At 33.8% G+C, this 19,293-nt stretch overlaps 1 protein-coding gene across 1 annotated transcript; it reads left to right on the top strand.

Moving 5' to 3' along the window:
* Nucleotides 1-8,151: 8,151 nt before the first annotated feature.
* On the top strand, nt 8,152-10,312 carry LOC132640057 (premnaspirodiene oxygenase-like). The gene is made up of 2 exons (XM_060356482.1): nt 8,152-9,197; nt 9,506-10,312. Exons 1-2 carry the CDS (start codon nt 8,283-8,285, stop codon nt 10,136-10,138), a joined length of 1,548 nt encoding a protein of 515 aa, XP_060212465.1. The 5' UTR covers nt 8,152-8,282; the 3' UTR covers nt 10,139-10,312.
* The last annotated feature ends 8,981 nt before the right edge of the window (nt 10,313-19,293 follow it).

Below are 19,293 nucleotides of genomic sequence, written 5' to 3'. Positions count from 1 at the left end.
GGCCATTCGGGTATGGAAAAATCCGTGATGAGCAAACTATAATTAATACTTTTATAACTGTTCTTAACGGGTTTTAATACTTTAAAAACTTTAAATAATATCACTATTATTTGAAGAAAATCACGTCACAAATCGGAAAAAGATAAAGAAGAAGAGAGAAACAGCAAAATGGGAATCAAAGAGAAAAGAAAGAAAAGGAAAAAGAAGAAGAGATTTTGAAACCAAAAAAACAAAAAAAGGAAAAAAGAGAAACATTAAAAAAGGACTACAAACAGAAAAGAAAGGTACACGCGTAGCCATCAATAAACGAAGCTGTTCCCTAATTTCCTTGAGCATGGTCTATGCCTGTCAACCGGTTCCGTGTAACCGGTTTTAACCGGTAACCGGACCGGTTAAACCGGAACCGGAACCGGAACCGGAACCGGTATAACCGGTTAACCGGTTCCGGTTAACCGGATATTAGTTAACCGGTCCGGTTCCAAATTTTTGTTAACCGGAACCGGTTAAACCGGTTTAACCGGAACCGGACCGGTTAAACCGGTTAAACCGGTTAAAAAAAAAAAAAAAAAAAAAAAGAAAAGAGCCGTTGGACTTGGGCCTCGGTAATGGACCGTTGGCAACGGTCCATTTGCAAAAATGGCCGTTGCCAAACGGTCATTTTCTTAATTTTTGGCCCCCAAATTTTTTTTTTTTAACACTTTAACCCCTCCCCCACCCCTATATAAACCCTTCTTCATTTTCATTTCAATTCACTCTTCTTCATCTTTCTCTCAAATCTCAATCTCTCAATTATAGTTACTTTGCAATAATTAGCCACAAAGTCTTATTATAGTTTGAACTTTCAATTATTAATTTTGCAATTATAATATTGTTGGTGGAGTTGGTGATTTTGCAACAATCCGAAGTAGCTTTGGTGGATTTGCAATTCTAGCCGCCTTCGCTTTGTTGGAAATTATTCCGGCAATTTGGTACCTTCGTTCCAACTCTATCTTTAATTTTTGCAATTTAATTCTAGCAATTTATTTTTCGAAATTTAATTTACGCAATTTAATTCTAGCAATTTATTTTTTGAAATTTAATTTACGCAATTTAATTCTAGCAATTTAATTTGTTGTAATTTATTTTATTGTGATTTAAATTATTTCTATTTAATAATGTCAAAGAGATTAAGACGTGGTGCCGGTAGTAGTAGTCGTACTGTTAGGGGTGCGCTTAATGAGGAAACATTTGTGGAAGAAACACCTAATTTAGGTATTGATGTTGGTGGAAATAATCCACTTTTAGGTCATGAGGCAATGCAACAACATTTTACCGACACTTTTAATGAAGACTTAGATGATGATGATGATGATGAAACACAACCCCCCGAAAATCCTATAGGAGATACAGGTCCTGCACAATCACATACACAAGACAAACCGCCTAGAACTCGTAGGCCAACAGCTAAAGTTTGGAAATTTATGACTAAGGATAGGGAAAATCAATCAGTTACATGTACCCTATGTGGACAAGTATTTAGTTTTAAGCAAGGAACTGGTAAGGATGGTGGAACGGGTACACTAAATGCTCATATGAGAACCAAACATATGGATGTTTGGGGAGAGCAAACGGGTTCAAATGTGGGGGGGATTCAAATGACGATAGACCCACGAACTGGTAGAAATTTTAAGTATGACAAGAAAAAAGAACGCGTAGAAGTAGCTAAAATGGTAGCTTATGATTGTTTACCATTTTCCTTTCCCTCGGGTTTAGGGTTTGTTACTTACATTCAACGTTGTTATAACCCGTTATTTGAGGGTATTCCTAGAAGTACTTGTAGAGCCGATGTTATAGATTTGTTTAAAAAATATAGATTTTATTTGCGTCATGTATTTAATTCTTTAAATTGTAATGTTTGTCTTACCGCTGATTTGGGTCTTAGTATTAACCATTTAGATTTCTTTGCTATTACATGTCATTGGGTTGATGACAACTGGGTTATGCAAAAAAGAATTATAGCTTTTTTATACAACTTGCAAATAAATGTTATCCAAGAATGAATAAAATATATGGCTCATTGAGCTTTCTTCTATTTATTTGTGTTTATATTTTTACTTTTATTAAGTTAGGAATATACCTAAAATATACTAAGAATATACTTAAGTTATATAGTATACTTAAACATATATAAGTATATATAGTATATATAGAAAAAATAGTATATATAGTATATAAGTATATATAGAAAAAATAGTATATATAGTATATATAGTATATTCTTAGTATATTTTAAGTATATATAGAAAAAATAGTATATATAGTATATAAGTAAGTATATATAGTATATAGTATATAAGTAAGTATATATAGTATATAGTACATATATACAAGTATATATACTATATATATTAAGTTATACACATATATAAGTAAGTAAGTATACTATATATACTTACTATATATACTTACTTATATATAGTATATAGTACATATATAGTATATAAGTAAGTATATATAGTATATAAGTAAGTATATATAGTATATATAGTATATAAGTAAGTATATATAGTATATATAATAAGTAAGTATATATAGTAAGTATATATAGTATATATATTAAGTTATACACATATATAAGTATATATAGTATATAAGTATATATATTATATAAATATATATAGTATATATTGTATATATAGTAGATATGTATATAAGTATATATAGTATATATATTAAGTTATACACATATATAAGTATATATAGTATATAAGTATATATATTATATAAATATATATAGTATATATTGTATATATAGTAGATATGTATATATAGTATATATATTAAGTTATACCTATATATCTATTAAGCTATCCTATATATAGTATATAGTACATATATATAGTATATATATTAAGTTATACATATATTTAGTATATATATTAAGTTATACATATATATAAGTATATATAGTATATATATTAAGTTATACATATATTTAGTATATATATTAAGTTATACATATATATAAGTATATATAGTATATATATTAAGTTATACATATATATAAGTATATAGAGTATATAGTACATATATATAAGTACATATAGTATATATATATATATATATATATTAAGTTATACATATATATAAGTATATAGTACATATATATAAGTATATGTAAGTTATACATATATATGTGTATGAAAAGCATTATTCTGTATTGCTGACTTGCTGTTAGGCTGTTAGTCAGTAAATATTTAAACTTTAATTATAAAATTGTATAACATATGTAAATATACCTACAATATACAAATAAATACTATAATATATATATATAATACAAAAAAAAAAAAAAAAAAAAATTTAACGAGTCCAAACCGGACCGGTTCCGGTTTGGACCTTCAAACCGGTTAACCGGAACCGGTTAGGCGGTTCCGGTTTTGGAACCGGAACCGGCCGGTTTCCTAACCGGTTACCGGTCCGGTTCCGGTTGGAACCGGTTGACAGGCATAGCATGGTCTTCCATATGCATATTTATGTCTTTCATCACAAAAATTACAGTGCTATATAATGAGGAGGTGCTATAATGGAAATAAGTTAATGTACCCAAAAAAAATATGAAAATAAGTGAACCATTCCCTTTCCACGTAAATTCACCCCTAATTAGCACATAAAGATGACAACAATAACCTATATTGCAAGTGTTCATTAATTCTTTTTATCTTCCTATTTCATATCGTTAATTTTTTTTTTTTTTTTTTTTTTTGGGTCAGACCTCACATGCCCAATCATTTAATTTTGTAAAAAAATAATATACCAAGCAAGATGAATGCATTATTGGTGAAGTAAAGCTATAGGGGTTGGAAAATGTGGCGGGCACTGGTACCTAGGAGATTTGGGTTTTTTCTTTCCCAAGTGAACTTCTTGAACAAGATATTTATAAAGTAAATTAATTTTTTAAAAATACATAATATTAGAGAAGGAAAATTAGTCAGACTATATATCTTTTCCACTATTATTAAAATTAAAATAAGGAAATGCGCATGGTATATAAACCACTAGAAATGTTCGTGTCACGAAATCAAATCTGATAGGAAACTTTGAACACTTCAGTGTATGAGGTGCCAACACAATCTATGGAGTCGTTTGGTGAGCTACAAGATGACTGTGGACAAAAACTAATCTCTACGGGGAATAACCAAAATATGGATACAATGGTGGCCTCAACTCCAGTGCACTCAGTCAACAACTTTAACGCTTAGGGTGGCCAAAAAGGTGATGCGAGTGTGAAGAGTTGGGCGGATATGACAGAGGAAGAGGAGTAGGTCGTATCCACTCCAATGCGCAGCAAGTTAAGTCCAGTAGCCTCGACATTTGTACCTAGTCATGCCATGGTAGTAACACCACTAGCCACGACACAACTTATGGCTCAAGCGAGTGCTCCAAGTAGTAAATTGCGAATAGAGATCTTAATAAACTTGTAAGCAATAAAGTTGGGAAGTTGAACTCCCTTAATAAAGTTGGAAAGTTGAACTCCCTTACTCCGAGTCCGTTGCATTTTGCACCCCTATCATATACCTTCTTTTGTAATTTGCACCCTATCTTATTCATTTTAATGATTTGCACCCTAACCTCCTTATTTTCTTGCAAAAAAATAATATTACTCTTTTATAAGAAAATTCAGGAGGGCAAAACAGGAAAATATAAAATAATAATAATAATATCTTTTATTTCTTAAAATTATTTTTTACTGTTGGAGGTAATTAAATTAAACTGAAATCTTTGTCTGTTCCAAATTCACTTGCCAATAGCAGAAAAACGTACAGCACGATTAATTGAATCCTAATTCGTTGGAATATTTCGGTCAGATTGATAAGTTGGTTCATGCTTATGGTGGAATCTTAAATAGAAATTTGCTTCGGATTGAAGGATTTCTATGTTAATGAGATTTGAGTATCAACGAATCTAATGAATCACCTGATAGATTATGTTTTGCATCATCTGAGCTTTTCAATCGGAGTACTGAACAGTTCGTAAATAGTTTGTCTTTTAAACACATGGCTCTTCCGGTTCAACTTGGCCTGAACCAAGAATTTATCGACATCCTCAGCTTTATATATTGTATGTCGAATTCTATCGACCAAATACAACCCATTGAGTGTTGTTGCGTCTTCTCCATTGTGCATTATCAGCTAGGAAGGCATTTAACTTCTCCAAGCTAACCTACAAACAATTTCTCTGGACCTGCAATCAACTGCCAATTATATTATAACTTACTAGAGGGTAAGGTTAATTGTTGCAGTCACCTCGTAGTTAATGCAGTGGCCGTCAATGGATCCATTTCTATTTCTTGGGCAAGCAAGAATGTAATGAATAAAGTATACTGTGATTGCTTCTGTTCTTAAAACAAATCTTCACTAATTTCCTCCCAACAAACAAACTAATAGAACACTGATATTGAGTACACGGTAACATAAGGTAATTTTGCTTTGGAAAGAGACCAGTCTTTTTTTTTTTTTTTTTTTTTAATTTTTTTTATGAAATTTCTTTTGGGTTTTTATTTGTATTTTTCCTAATTTACCCTCCTGAAAATTTTATAAAAGAGTGGTTTTATTGTTTTGCGGGGAAATAAGGAGGTTAGGGTGCAAATTATTAAAAAAAATTGGATAGGGTGCAAATCACAAAAGAAGGTAGACGTTAGAGGTGCAAAACGCAACGAACTCCCCTTACTCCTATTAACACTAGTAAGCAATTACAAGTTGTTGGAAGTAGTTCTTTTTCTCCACATATTTTACAAGATGCGGATTTTTTTTACGAAAGCAAGGAGGATGAAATTCTGGATAGATGCTTTGCAAGTGCCGCTAGGGACACCAACATCTCTCATAGGCAACACAGAAGTGGAAAACTCGAAATAAAAAACAAAACTCATGGTAGACATCATAGTTGGGATGATAAAGTATCCGAGGAGTTTGTCCCAAGGCAACTACCAATGAGCAAGGTTCAACATATCTAAAAAGAATTATGTATTTCAAGAACTCTTGAAAACCAAATTGATACAAGGCTACATATTTTAGGATCGGATTTGTCATAGGGACAAAGAGAAATGGGCTTTTCCCTACTTTCTTTCTTGTTTCATTTTATTATTTTATTAGTATCCTCATTTGTAATATCAACATAGACCGTATTATAAACACCATAATGATCATAGAATATCAGGTTCTTTTAAGTTCTTATTTCTTACATGCTTGCTAGTAATAGTAGAGGTGCTTGACCGGCCTCATTAAAATTTCTAAGGTAAAACCTAATACCCTTTAGTTGTACTTATTCTTTTTTGAGGTTCTTTTATTATTAGTAAAAGGATCACTAGGGTGAGTACCTGAGTGGCCTAGTATTCGAAAAAAAAAAATGATAGGAGATCTTTGAACTTATCTATGTCTGTGTATCTATCTATATTATTTATTATTTGTAAAAGTAAAAAACTCAAAAATTAAAAGTTGATTCTAAATAACCTAAATATTTTACTTAAGATATAAATAAAAAAGAGATAGAAACTAATTTAATAAAAAAGTTGTGTAACATGCTCCATATTCTTTATTATAAAAAAGAAAGGTGTATGCCGTATTTAAGGCCAATTGTGGGCAATCGTTTCCCGTACGCAAACCACAAAATCAATGAAGACGAAGAATGCTCCAATTGTTAACTGTAAAATTCAACTTCAATTACTAATCTGATCTTTTATGAGATTCCGATTGAGTGCATATTTTCTGCTTGATTTCTTTTGATTTTTGTGTATCTTATTATTACTAACATAAAGAACAAAAAAGGTGATGCTTACGACTTTCTGATTTTTTTTTTTCCAATATCGATTCGGTCAGACACGATTTGGAAGAGTTCTACTAATATGCTCGAAATTTACTCATTTATTATATTGATGTTGTTTTCTACAAGAGTAGACCATACTAATTATTTTTGTGCTTGATCTTATCGAAATTATTGCTAGATCATTATAAACTTGACATATACTTGGTCGATATCTTTGTAATTGTTCTAACTTTTGTTTAATTAGTGGTATGCAAACTCTAGCTAACAGGATTTCATGCCCCAAAGCGAGAAATCTATAATATTGTATTCATATTATTTACATTTACCAGTAGCCATGCATATATTTGTTAGAAGCTTCAAAGGTCCCATATGCGAAACTATTGGTAGTATATTCTACGGATTACAGGATCAGTGAAAATGAATAGTATTTGTTTTTTTATTCATGTCAGTGATTTTAATAGAAAGGAAAATGATAGGATGATTTAATGTGCGTATCTAATTATCAATTACGTTATTGTGTGACGTGCATGCATTCAACACGTGTGTGAGGACCCACAGCTGGGCGCTAACCATACTGTGAACCCTTGTGCCAGCTGGGCGCTAACCATACTGGACACCATGAACATGATCTGCATGACATGACATACTCAGGTATTGTAGCAGTGAAATCACACATAGTTCGCTACGCGCTGCAGCACTTCGAACCCGTGACCTCAGGCCTTTTGTTCTCCCGAAGGAGACGACTTTCACCAATTGAGCTGTTCATGGTGTCCAGTATGGTTAGCGCCCAGCTGGCACAAGGGTTCACAGTATGGTTAGCGCCCAGCTGTGGGTCCTCACAAAAAAGGCGACTTTTTGTCGAGGATCCGAAGGTGTTACCCATACATGCAACGGGTTGCCCTCTCATACATACATGCGTACATGACATGCTGACATACCACAGCTGGGCGCTAACCATACTGTGCATGGACTACTGAGTAATTGTGGCAGTGAAATCACAGACAGTTCGCACACGCTGCAGCGCTTCGAACCCGTGACCTCAGGCCCTTTGTCCCCCTGATGGAGCGCCTCTTACCAGTTGAGCTGCAGCTCAATTGGTGAGAGTCGTCTCCTTCGGGAGGACAAAAGGCCTGAGGTCACGGGTTCGAAGTGCTGCAGCGCGTAGCGAACTATGTGTGATTTCACTGCTACAATACCTGAGTATGTCATGTCATGCAGATCATGTTCATGGTGTCCAGTATGGTTAGCGCCCAGCTGGCACAAGGGTTCACAGTATGGTTAGCGCCCAGCTGTGGGTCCTCACAACGTGACTTAAACTAGAGGTTAGCTCCTACTCTTGTTATGTATTGAATGCGCCTTGCTATCCTTTTTTTAATTTTTTTGGGTGTGACTTCAGGTGTTTAGAGCATTATAAAAGCCTGCTAACACTCAAGGAAGCAATACACATCAAGAGCTCATTTTTCTTCCTTACTCTATAAAAGATGGAGATCACTTATTCATCTATTTTCAACTTTGTTCAACTGCTCACTTTCTTTTCCTTTTTGTTTATTCTTTTTGACAAACGGAGAAAATCAACACAACAAAATTTGCCTCCAGGTCCATGGAGACTCCCAGTTATTGGGAGTCTTCATCACTTGAGAGGTGCATTATTTTTTCCACATCGTACCCTTAAAATTTTATCCTCAAAATATGGTCCTATTATGTATTTGCAACTCGGAGAAATTCCTGCTGTGGTCGTATCGTCGCCAAAAATGGTGAAAGAAATACTACAAACTCACGAACTCGCCTTTGCTACTAAGCCACAACTTGCCTCCATAACCATCACTACTTACAATTATAAGGACATTGCATTTGCGCCATACGGTGACAAGTGGAGACAAATGCGTAACATTTGTGTTACGGAGCTACTAAGTACGAAAATGGTCAAATCATTTAGCTCAATTCAGAGAGATGAGATTTCGAATCTAATTTCATCAATCCAATCCACGAAGGGTTCACGTGTTGTCAACCTAACAGAAAAAATCCTTCGGTTTTCAAACTCAGTGACTTGTAGATCGGCCTTTGGAAAAGTATACACAAATCAAGACGAGTTGATAAATTTGTTGAGGGACGTGCTGGATACATTAGGGGGATTTGATGTGGCTGATTTGTTCCCTTCTTGGATGTTACTTCACAAGATGAGTGGAGTTAAATCGAAACTTATAAAGCTGCATCAGAAGGTTGATGTAGCTCTTGAGAACATTGTTAATGAGCATATTAAGAATCGAGCACTTGGAAGCAAGGAGAATGGTGATCAATTTGGAGGTGAAGATTTGGTTGATGTCCTCCTAAGAATTAAGGAGAATAATGAACTTCAATTTCCAATCACAAGTGATCATATAAAAGCAATCATTTCTGTAAGTTTTCTCCTTAACTAAGTTATATACATTTTAATTAAAGATTTATTTTACACGATTAGGGCAAATAAAGGATAGCTGTAGGTAAGTCTTCACAAGAAATGACATTTGTAATCTTTAAATATAACATATTAATTGTTACAATAGGTAAATATGATCTGATGTGTGATTTATTTTATACTGACAATGTATATAACTTAAACTCTAACATTTAATTGTACACTATTCACATTGGATTGTCTATTACCTTATATATATATAGGATTATGTTGTCTTTGCTTATATTTATTTATTTTTTGTTGGAGTAGGACATGTTTGCTGCTGGAACTGAAACTTCAGCTGCGACTATTATTTGGGCATTATCGGAAATGGTGAGAAGACCAAAAATTATGGCCAAGGTCCAAAGTGAAGTGAGACAATCCTTCAAAGGAAAGACAAATTTTGATGAAGAAGATCTTGAGAAATTGTCATACCTAAAATTAGTGATCAAAGAAACATTAAGGCTACATCCTCCAAGTACTCTACTACCAAGGGAATGTACAAAACTGACGCATATTGATGGATATGCAATACCTCCTAAGACCAGAGTACTAATTAATACATGGGCACTTGGCAGAGATCCAGAAAGTTGGGACAATCCTGAGAGTTTTATACCAGAGAGATTTGAAAATTCTCCTGTTGACTATATGGGAAATTACTTTCAGTTTATTCCATTTGGGTCTGGAAGAAGGATTTGTCCAGGAATGCAATTTGGTTTAACTAATGTTAAACATCCTTTGGCTCGGCTCCTCTACCATTTCGATTGGGCGCTTCCAAATGGAGCTAGTCCAAAAGACTTGGATATGTTAGAAAAAACTGGATTCAGTGCAGCGAAGCAGAAAGATCTGTGCTTAATTGCAATAGATCACAGAGACGATTTCAAATTTGATGTTTTGCTTTAAATGATGAAAAGTCATAAATACCATTCGTATAATGCTTTAATAATCTCCTTTCAGTTTGGTGTATGTTTATGTCTCACTTTCATCTTTGAATTTTACCTAGAAAATGTGCGATGACTAAGATCTACAGCTTGCATTGGGACAACTCCAACTTAATTTTTTGAGAGTTCAGATTCATTATGTTCCCCTCCATATCTTTCACTTTTGTTATTAATATATACAGATTGGGGTCAACCCCCCACCTTAAGGGTGTAGCATTAATAAATAAATAAAAGAAAGATATATACTTAGTTTCTATGGTTTTTGTTAAAAAGGTTGGACAAAAGAATTCTACCAATAAATGTAATAGTATGTAATGTAATCAAGTTTTCTTTTCATTTTCTTTAATACATTATTTTTGGTCCACATGGATATCCCAGATTGTTATACCCCGCGTTTTCAGAGCATGAGTATGACATTTACCTCACCGTAGTAATGGAGTGTTGGAGACGTCCCATAATGTTTTGAAAAAGCACAAGTCATGGAAAGTACGTAAAAACAAAGAAAAAGGGTGAATTACGATCTCGTAAGTCGTAATCGAGAAAGAGTATTTTGAAACACGAGAACATGGCCATTATTAGTATAATAAGTGATAAATATCATGTATGGAGAGTTTCGGAATATTTCGAGATCGAGCAAATTGAAGAAAATAAGTTCGACGAAAATTTGAGAAATGCTGGAAGGATTTTAAGTCAACTTTGGAGGCGCATATCTCCTAGTATATATGGAGTTTTAAGGTGTTTCGAAAGCCAAAAATGAAGTTCGTCGAGTCTAGTTTGTAATGCAACAAACCGCTCGTTGATAAGACATCGGAGTAGAAAATTATAGACGTTACAAACTGAACTGTTGACGCAGAAACAGGGCGCTACAGTACTGCTACAGTACTGTAGCTAGAGTGCGCCGCCTCAGCCCCTATAAAAAGGGTTAAAACCTCATTTTTTCATCCAAAATGTTCTAAAAATTTCCAGAAAATTCAGCCATACAAAGGGCCACTCATGCCACCTAAAATTGAGGATTTTGAGTGAAATTTCAAGCTACGAAATACTAATCGAAGTCCGGGCAATGCATAGTCACGAATATAATTTCGTTTGGAGTTAGAGGAGCATGGGAACAAGAAAATGTTGAAGATTTTGCTACTTTCATAAAAACAAGGTATGAATCTTCAAATCTCTCTCTTTATCAAGTTTGATTAAGGAATAATTGCAAGAATAGAATTATAGTTTGTTATGTTGATGTTGTTGAATTATGGATCGAGGCTTGAAGAGAATTTTGGATAAGATATGTATATGTTCATCTTGTAGAATGTTAAGGATGTTGTTATTGATGTTGTTAGTATTAATTTCGGCTTCTTTACGGAAATAAAGTTATTAATTAGTCGTACCCCAAGTTGGTTGGTTGAGAAATTTGGACAACAGTGTGTGGGCTGTTGTATGACATATGTTGGTGTTGGAAATGATGTTACTACTATTGGTATTGTTGTCGATGTTGTTGGTTGTTGAATTGGAATTTTGGGCTAGGCACATAAACAGGGGAAATGCTGCCCGAATTTTGACAGAATCTAGAAGGACTTTCATTAAGTGTTTAAGACAAGCGTATGACGATGATCCTAATGATATTATGAATGGTTATATATGTAGATTACGAGGCTACGAATAATTCTTAAGAGAGTTGCAAGATGGGAATTAAGTTGGAAGTCGAGAATTATCTTCCAGGTATGTTAAGGCTCGCCCCTTTCTTTCAAAGACATGATCTTTAGGTTATGATTTCATATATGTTTCCGTATTTTCCTTGTCATCAAAAGTTAAATGTCCCAGATTCCAAAGCATAATTTCCTCCTTGATATTCCATAAATGTTTTCCAAGGTGCCCCTATTTTTCAAAACCAAAGGTTGTGATTATGTGAATTCTTATGATAACGACGAAGGATATGTTTTTCAATGACAACGATGATGTCAAAAGTGAGAATATCATTATGATGACTATGATGAGAATGACTCCATGCTTAAAGGTTCTAAGTTTATGATTCCAACGACGATATAATAGAATGTTGAGTTATTTACTGATTTCTCAATTCATTCATGGATGATGACTAATTTCTTTTAAGATTCCAAAAATACATGGCTTGATGCCTTATGAGATTTACGATCCTATTTTATGTTTTCTCTTAATTCTATTCTTCATCGATAGTCTCACCTTAAAATAATTGTTCCTTCAAGGTGAGACAAAGCGACGATGAGTATTCCATAATATAATCGGAGGCTACCGACCTTACGTCACTCCGATACAGTTGTGGCTTTTGATTGGGCTCTTATGAATGCTTTATATATATATATATATATATATGTATGTATTTTCTCACACCGCGCCGCGCTATAGTCGGCCGGGCAGGCACGTAGATGTGCACACCACTGCAGTGGGCATGTTATGACATTGCCCCGGACGCGGGAGGCCTGGACGCAGGCTAATGATGATAACACCGAGCCTTGATGGTCGGACATGATATTATATATGACACCCGCCTTAATGGCCGGGCATGTTACTATGTATATGTATTGAAATGTTTTTTTTAAAAGCTAAGCATGCATGACATCCGCCTTATGTGGCATTCAGATGTACATGTTATCTCTCTTATTCCTTGTTACTTTCCGTATCAATGTTATGCTGTTACTCATGCCTTACATATTCAGTACATTATTCGTACTGACGCCCCTTCTTGTGGGCGCTGCGTTTCATGCCACGCAGGTGTATACAGATGTAGAGGATATGGCTAGAAGATGTTCCAGCGGGATTGACGAGCTCCATTTCTTTCCGGAGTGTTGCCGATTCAGAGTATGTGTGTTATGATATATTGATTTATGTTAGAGACTTTGCAGACAGAGTCATGTATACAGCATGTCAGCCTTGTAAGCGGCTGTTCAAGTCGATGTGTCATTATGCATTACTTTATAGGTTCACATGATTACAGATTTTATTTGATTCGAGAAAGACGAAAGAAATGTTTTCGAAAAACTTTCATTATGCATTTCATTTCATGGCTTAAGAGTTCAGTGAGTATAACGAGAAACAGCGGGTTCGCTCGGCTCTATGTAAGGGTCAGGTGCCCGTCATGCCCTATCGGGATTGGGGTGTGACACAGATATAGTTCAGAACATCAAATTGAATCCCTTACGATAAATATGGATTGTGAAACTGATTGCGGAATTAACATATAACTTCATATGAAATCATTCCCCTCACGAAATTGAAATAGTTCGATAGTTGGAGGCGCCTTACTACAACCACGAATATATTCCTTTCGTCCCCAATTTTTTCCATCTGCCATAAATTTTCGTCTTCATTTAAAATCTTGATTATTTGCTGATCCTAAGTAGATATTAAAGAGGTAATCTATGCACCCTGGTTCATCTCCTGTCCTGATGGACTCAAAACTACATAAGTTCAACTAATTATGCTAGGGAACTATCAAAAGGGGACCTTTTTTTTTGGGTCCATACAATTAGTTAATAATCCATCCGGTGTGTCTGATCTCAGGTCTATCATTTTAGAAAATGTCTCATGTATAATCATCTCTTAACTCCTTAACAATAGAGTAACTCCACTGATACCTAAATTGGTTTCTTCCAATCAATCTAGTTTCATTAAAGGTAGATCCATAAGTGAAAATATTATGCTAGCTCAGGAATTGGTGCATAATATTGGTAGGTCTAAACATGCTGGTAATGTGGTTTACAAACTTCACATGTCCAAAGCTCATGATTCTCTTCGTCCTCCTTGTTGATTGATATGGTGTGGAGGACGATATACAATATTTGGCATTCCATTAATATCAATAGAAATACATAGGAAAGTTTTTTCTAACTTATCCAGAGGTCCGAGACAGGGTGAGCCCCTCTCACCCCCTTTGTTATTTGTGCAGAGTTGCTCTCCATATTACTTAACAAGATGTCAGAAAATAAGGATTTTATTCTTTATTTTGTTGATAATCCTGGACCAGTGATCACATACTTATCATATGCTGATGATAAGGATATAGTCACCTCATGAAACTTAGAAACTATCAGACAAATGATGTAGGTTATCAAGATTTTTGAGAATGTTTCTGTCCAGCTGATAAAATAGTGACAAGTAATCCTTATTTAAGGTGCCACCACAGTCCTCCAAAAATATGATCATGGAAATCAAGTTTCTCACAAGTTTCTAACTTCTTTTGGGGAGAAACTGAAACTAAAGTCAAGGCGAAGTACCATCATTTATCCGGGAATTCCATGTGTTATGCTCATGAGGAAGCTAGCATGTGCCGGTTTCAAATCTATCCAAGACATGTATCTGATGTTTTCTGCAAAAAAATTGGTGAAGATTTACTAAAGCCAAGTATTGCAGGGGAAATCACACAGAATTATTTCGAAGTACAGAAAGAAAGAAGAGGGCAATCAGAATTTTCTTAAATTAAAATTACATCTGAGGAAATCGACAGATATTTATAGCCAACAAAGGCAGTGTGAATAGGTGCTATTGTGCCTTTTCAGAAAAGTCGCAGCTATTATTTCTCATTCACACCTCTTAAAAACCCAACAGGGCATCTAATACTGATAGAAACTTTTCCTGCAGATCAACTTATAAAGTCCTAAAACAAACAAGGAAGAACTCGGATTACATAGCAGAAGATTTAGCACAAGAAGCTGCCAGTTAGGAAATTGCATACTGATGAAGTCATTAGGAAATTTGGAGTGCATGGTCCCAATGTCACACGCATTCTATTTTCTAATTGGTAACTTTAATGAGTATGGCAATTTAATTGGTGTTGGTAAAGCACTTAATCTAAGGCAATTAATCATTAAGTGGTGCATGGCTAGTTAAATCCAAAGATAATGAACATATGGTTCCGAAAAAGGTACCGTGAAGAAGCTACACAACAGTTTTTCTCCTTGATTGTCTAGCTCCGCAGGGATTCCTTTTAAAGGAATACTGTGGCTACATTCATGGAAATAAATAAATATGCAGTAGCATTGAGAAAACTACGCCTCTACTGCATATCTTTAAGAGTCAAATGGAATGCACCTCCTAATGGAACAGGGTAATTTTTTTAGTACAGCAGCTCGCATATGAGACTAGAAGAGCATTATGAATGGACAAGGCCAAATTGCCTAGCTTTAGAGATGGGCAAATCAATCTAAAGATTAGAATAAAAAGGAAATTAGGTAGTAAATAGTTTCCCATATAAACAGGCAGAGTCTCTTTTCGTACAAAGCAAATATGCAAAGAATGATCACTTTACCTCTATATGCGAGGCAGCCTAATCGTAACGCCCCTCCCTAGAATCAATTAGAAAGTCTATCACTGTTGTCTTGTTAAACACTAGCTAAGATGACGACCATAACTTAAAAATGTGGAATTGTTATTGTTGTTGCTAGTGTTACTGTGAAGAATATCAATGAGACTTGTTTGGTTACATGAGTAAAATCAAGAAAACTTCTTCAGATAAATAAATAGCAATGACAAATATATATACCATAGCAAAGTGAACGTTGCTCATGGTACTAGTGTTGCTCTGAAGAATATCAATGATACTTGTTTGATTAAATCAGTAAAATCAAGAAAATTTCTTCAGATAAATAAATAGCAATGACAAATATACCAAAGCAAATCATGTGAAAAAGATTCACAAAAGAAATTAAAACAAATAGAATAATTGGTGAAGATAATTAACACATATCTATTATATTAATAGTACAGGTGATGATTGGTGGAAGTCGAGGATAATGGTGGTAATGGTTGTTGGCAATGTTTCTGGTAGTGATAGTTGTGATAGTAAACGCGGTTGGCATGCTAGAGACCAGAGGCGGATCCAGGAGTTAAATTTTAGGGGTTCAATCGTAATATTCTTACAGTTATGGATTCATATCTACTATATTTTTTATAATTATAATAGTTTTTTACACATGAATTTATGCTCCGCGTCAAAAGTTAGGGGTTTGAACTCCTCTTGATGTGCTAGATACGCCACTGCTAGAGACTGGTGGTTGTGGTTAGGAGTCGTGGTGGAGGTGGTTAGTGGTGATAGTAGCGGTGACTGATCACTATGATGATTATCCAGTGGTGATCATAGAGAGAGTGGCAGTGAAAAGTTATTTTTGCAATTTTTGTAAATAACTTCTTAATAATATTAATTATAATCAATTCAGATCAATTAAGTGATTAATTCTCAACAAAAACAAGTGTACTACTTGAAATCTGTATCATCTTCTATTAAAGGTAAATGAATGGCCAAAGTCCGCTAATCATTCTTGAATTTGATGTTACTTAAAATATTTGGCGGCTGGTGCTAATAGTTTAAGAAGTATCGGTAGCTGAAATCATCTTAACTTTTGTAATTTTCAATTGAGGCGGCCAAGAACTTTAAATTGTGTAAGAAACTTGCCAAGACCGTCCGTCACTTGATTATATATACAATGTAATTAATCATGGATTTATTAATAGTGATAAGTGAATTTTTTTTTAATTATGTCTTGTCAATTCTTTTACCAATAATTATGCACATATTCCTGAAGTTCGTTCCATTTTAAAAAAAATATGGTTAATGTAATTATATTGAAAACTGTAGACAATTAAATTTAGTGTTTTTATTCTTACTTCTTAATCTTGTCTAATCACTCCAGCTTGAATCAGTTCCATTAATACAGCTTTCAATATAGTGTTTTTAATTATTCTTACTTCGTAATTTTGTCTAATTCACTCCAGCTTGAATCAATTGTCTTTATAACTTTGGTGTTGTAAGCTTTGCTTCAATTCTAAGTTTCTTTTTGGACAATTTCAAGCTCAATCTAATTAGAGTATTAAACAATTAGATTTGAAAAGTCATTGCCTAAACCTTGAATATCGTTTAAGCCATGATGATAATCACTATGCTATTGAAGATTTTACCTACTTTTGGAATTAAAAATGATAAGAAGAATTAGAAGATAATACTCTCAGATTGGCATATTCAACCGGGCGAAGTTGTAACTATTTTTCAAAAAACAATGCTTCTATTGTTTATATAGTAATTTAATAATTTTTTAATAGCCGCTATTCACGAAAGATTACACAATTTGGTTATACTGTCAATTGAGGAAGAGAAATTAATTATCAAACATAATGAATTACTTTCTATTTTAAGAAGCTATAAGAATAATATATCAAATAAAACATGTAAAAAAATTTACCTTTAAATAAAGCTCCCATTACCTTCAATTTTTTTGAAGTATATGATCATCATGAAGTTTTTTCTAACCCAACGGTTGCTTTACGTTTAATAAAATATGAAAGGAATATGAAGGATTCAGATGCCCAGTAAAAATTTAATACATTCCCATCTTGAAATTTAATAGGGATAATCTCCAAAGCAACTTTTTCGGCCTTCATCTTCTTTATCTAATCACTAACGCACATTAATTAAGAGTGTGAGGTTATGAGCTTTTCTTTTCTTGAAAACCATAATGAAGAAAAAGTAATCATAAATCTGTGACAATCATCTATTGAGAAAACTTTTTTAGGATATTTCAATTATCGGCAAAAGGCCTTCAAACTGTTAGTGTTATTTATTTTTTCCCCCTTTTTCTAATAGGAGATAGGGGAAGGAAAAATAGAGAAAGAGATTACAAAGTGAGAAATCGAACTCTCATTAGATGAAAATTCAGATAGCCGACCAACTAATTTACTAAAATTCTCCAACATGTAGGTGTCATATAATAGCAAGTGGTAATTAAAAAAAAATTACTAATATTCTTCAAGTTTTACTTTTAAATGCTGGCTCATCATAGCCCATGGCCCACTTAGATCAAGCTGGATTAAGCCGGCATTTTAAGCCTTTTTAAAACATTTTTTTGTGCGACTTGGCCTTCAAATGCACTGGTTTTAATTTTTGGCCCTCAAAGTGATAGGCTTTAATTTTTGTCTTTTGCCTAATACCATGAGATTTGAGGTTCGAACTCTGGCTCAATAAAAAAGAAAAAAGACAATTTCACAAGGCAGAGTTTTGTAGCAAAGTTAGGCCAGAGTTTTGCAAAATTTCAACTGAGTAAAAAAAAAAAAACTTTTTGCCTTCGGGCATAAGGCAAAACTCTGCCTGCAGGGAGAGTTTGCAAATCTCTGCCTGAAGGGAGAGTTTGCAAATCTCTGCCTTGCGAATCCAAACTCTACCTTGCGATTTTTTATTTTTTTAATTTTTGATTGAGTCGGGGTTCGAACCCGAAATCAAGGGGTTCTAGCGATAGACAAAAATTAAAGACCACCAATTTGAGGGGCAAAAATTAAAGACCACCCCCTAATAATGGCAATCGTGCAAATTGTCCTTTTTTTAAAACGGGTTAGCTCGTCCTAGCCCGTCAAAATCCAAAGCCCCTCGGATGAGTTGGGTTGGGAAAAACCCGTTTTGACAGCTCTGACATTAGACATGAAATTGAATTCTCTTTTCAGTTTTTTTTTTTTTTTTAACATTTGAAATGATTATTTTTAGGGAATATCATTTCCAATCAAATCTTGAAATAATTTACTTCATCTGTTTCAATTTGTTTGTTTTACTTTCCTTTTTAGTCCATTTTATAAAAAAAATCTTCCTTTCTGACAACTCTTTAATTTCAATTTTACACATGACATGTTTAAGATTACAAGATTAAAGAACATTTTGGCACATTATACGGCTCCGTGTGGACATGATTCCAAATTATGATTTGAATCATGTCAAACTGAAGTTGAAACTTTATTTGGACATGCAATTTTAGATTTTTTAAGTTGTATTTTTTCTCATAAGCATGAAAAACCCACAATTTATGAAAACTATCAAAACTTCCCCAACTTATGTACAACTTACCAAATGGCCAAACTATAGTTCATAAAATAAGGTATTGTAATATCCTGGGGCATTGCATTAATAAATTGTATGTCTCCATGTTCCTTTGATAACTAAATGTTTACGATTATATACTATTATAAACTTTAAAATACACATAATTGGTTTAGGGTCTGTTTGGAAAGCCACCTGGTAATTGGAATTGGTGTAATTACTACCCTAGTAATTACACAGCCTAGTAATTACACAGTATTGTAATTACAATGACCTGTTTGTTTGTCATAATGTAATTA

The sequence above is a fragment of the Lycium barbarum genome, chromosome 1, assembly GCF_019175385.1.
Source record: "Lycium barbarum isolate Lr01 chromosome 1, ASM1917538v2, whole genome shotgun sequence".
NCBI classification, from domain to species: domain Eukaryota; kingdom Viridiplantae; phylum Streptophyta; class Magnoliopsida; order Solanales; family Solanaceae; genus Lycium; species Lycium barbarum.
Note: the sequence above shows the minus strand (reverse complement) of the source record. Positions and strands in the feature narration are given on the sequence as shown.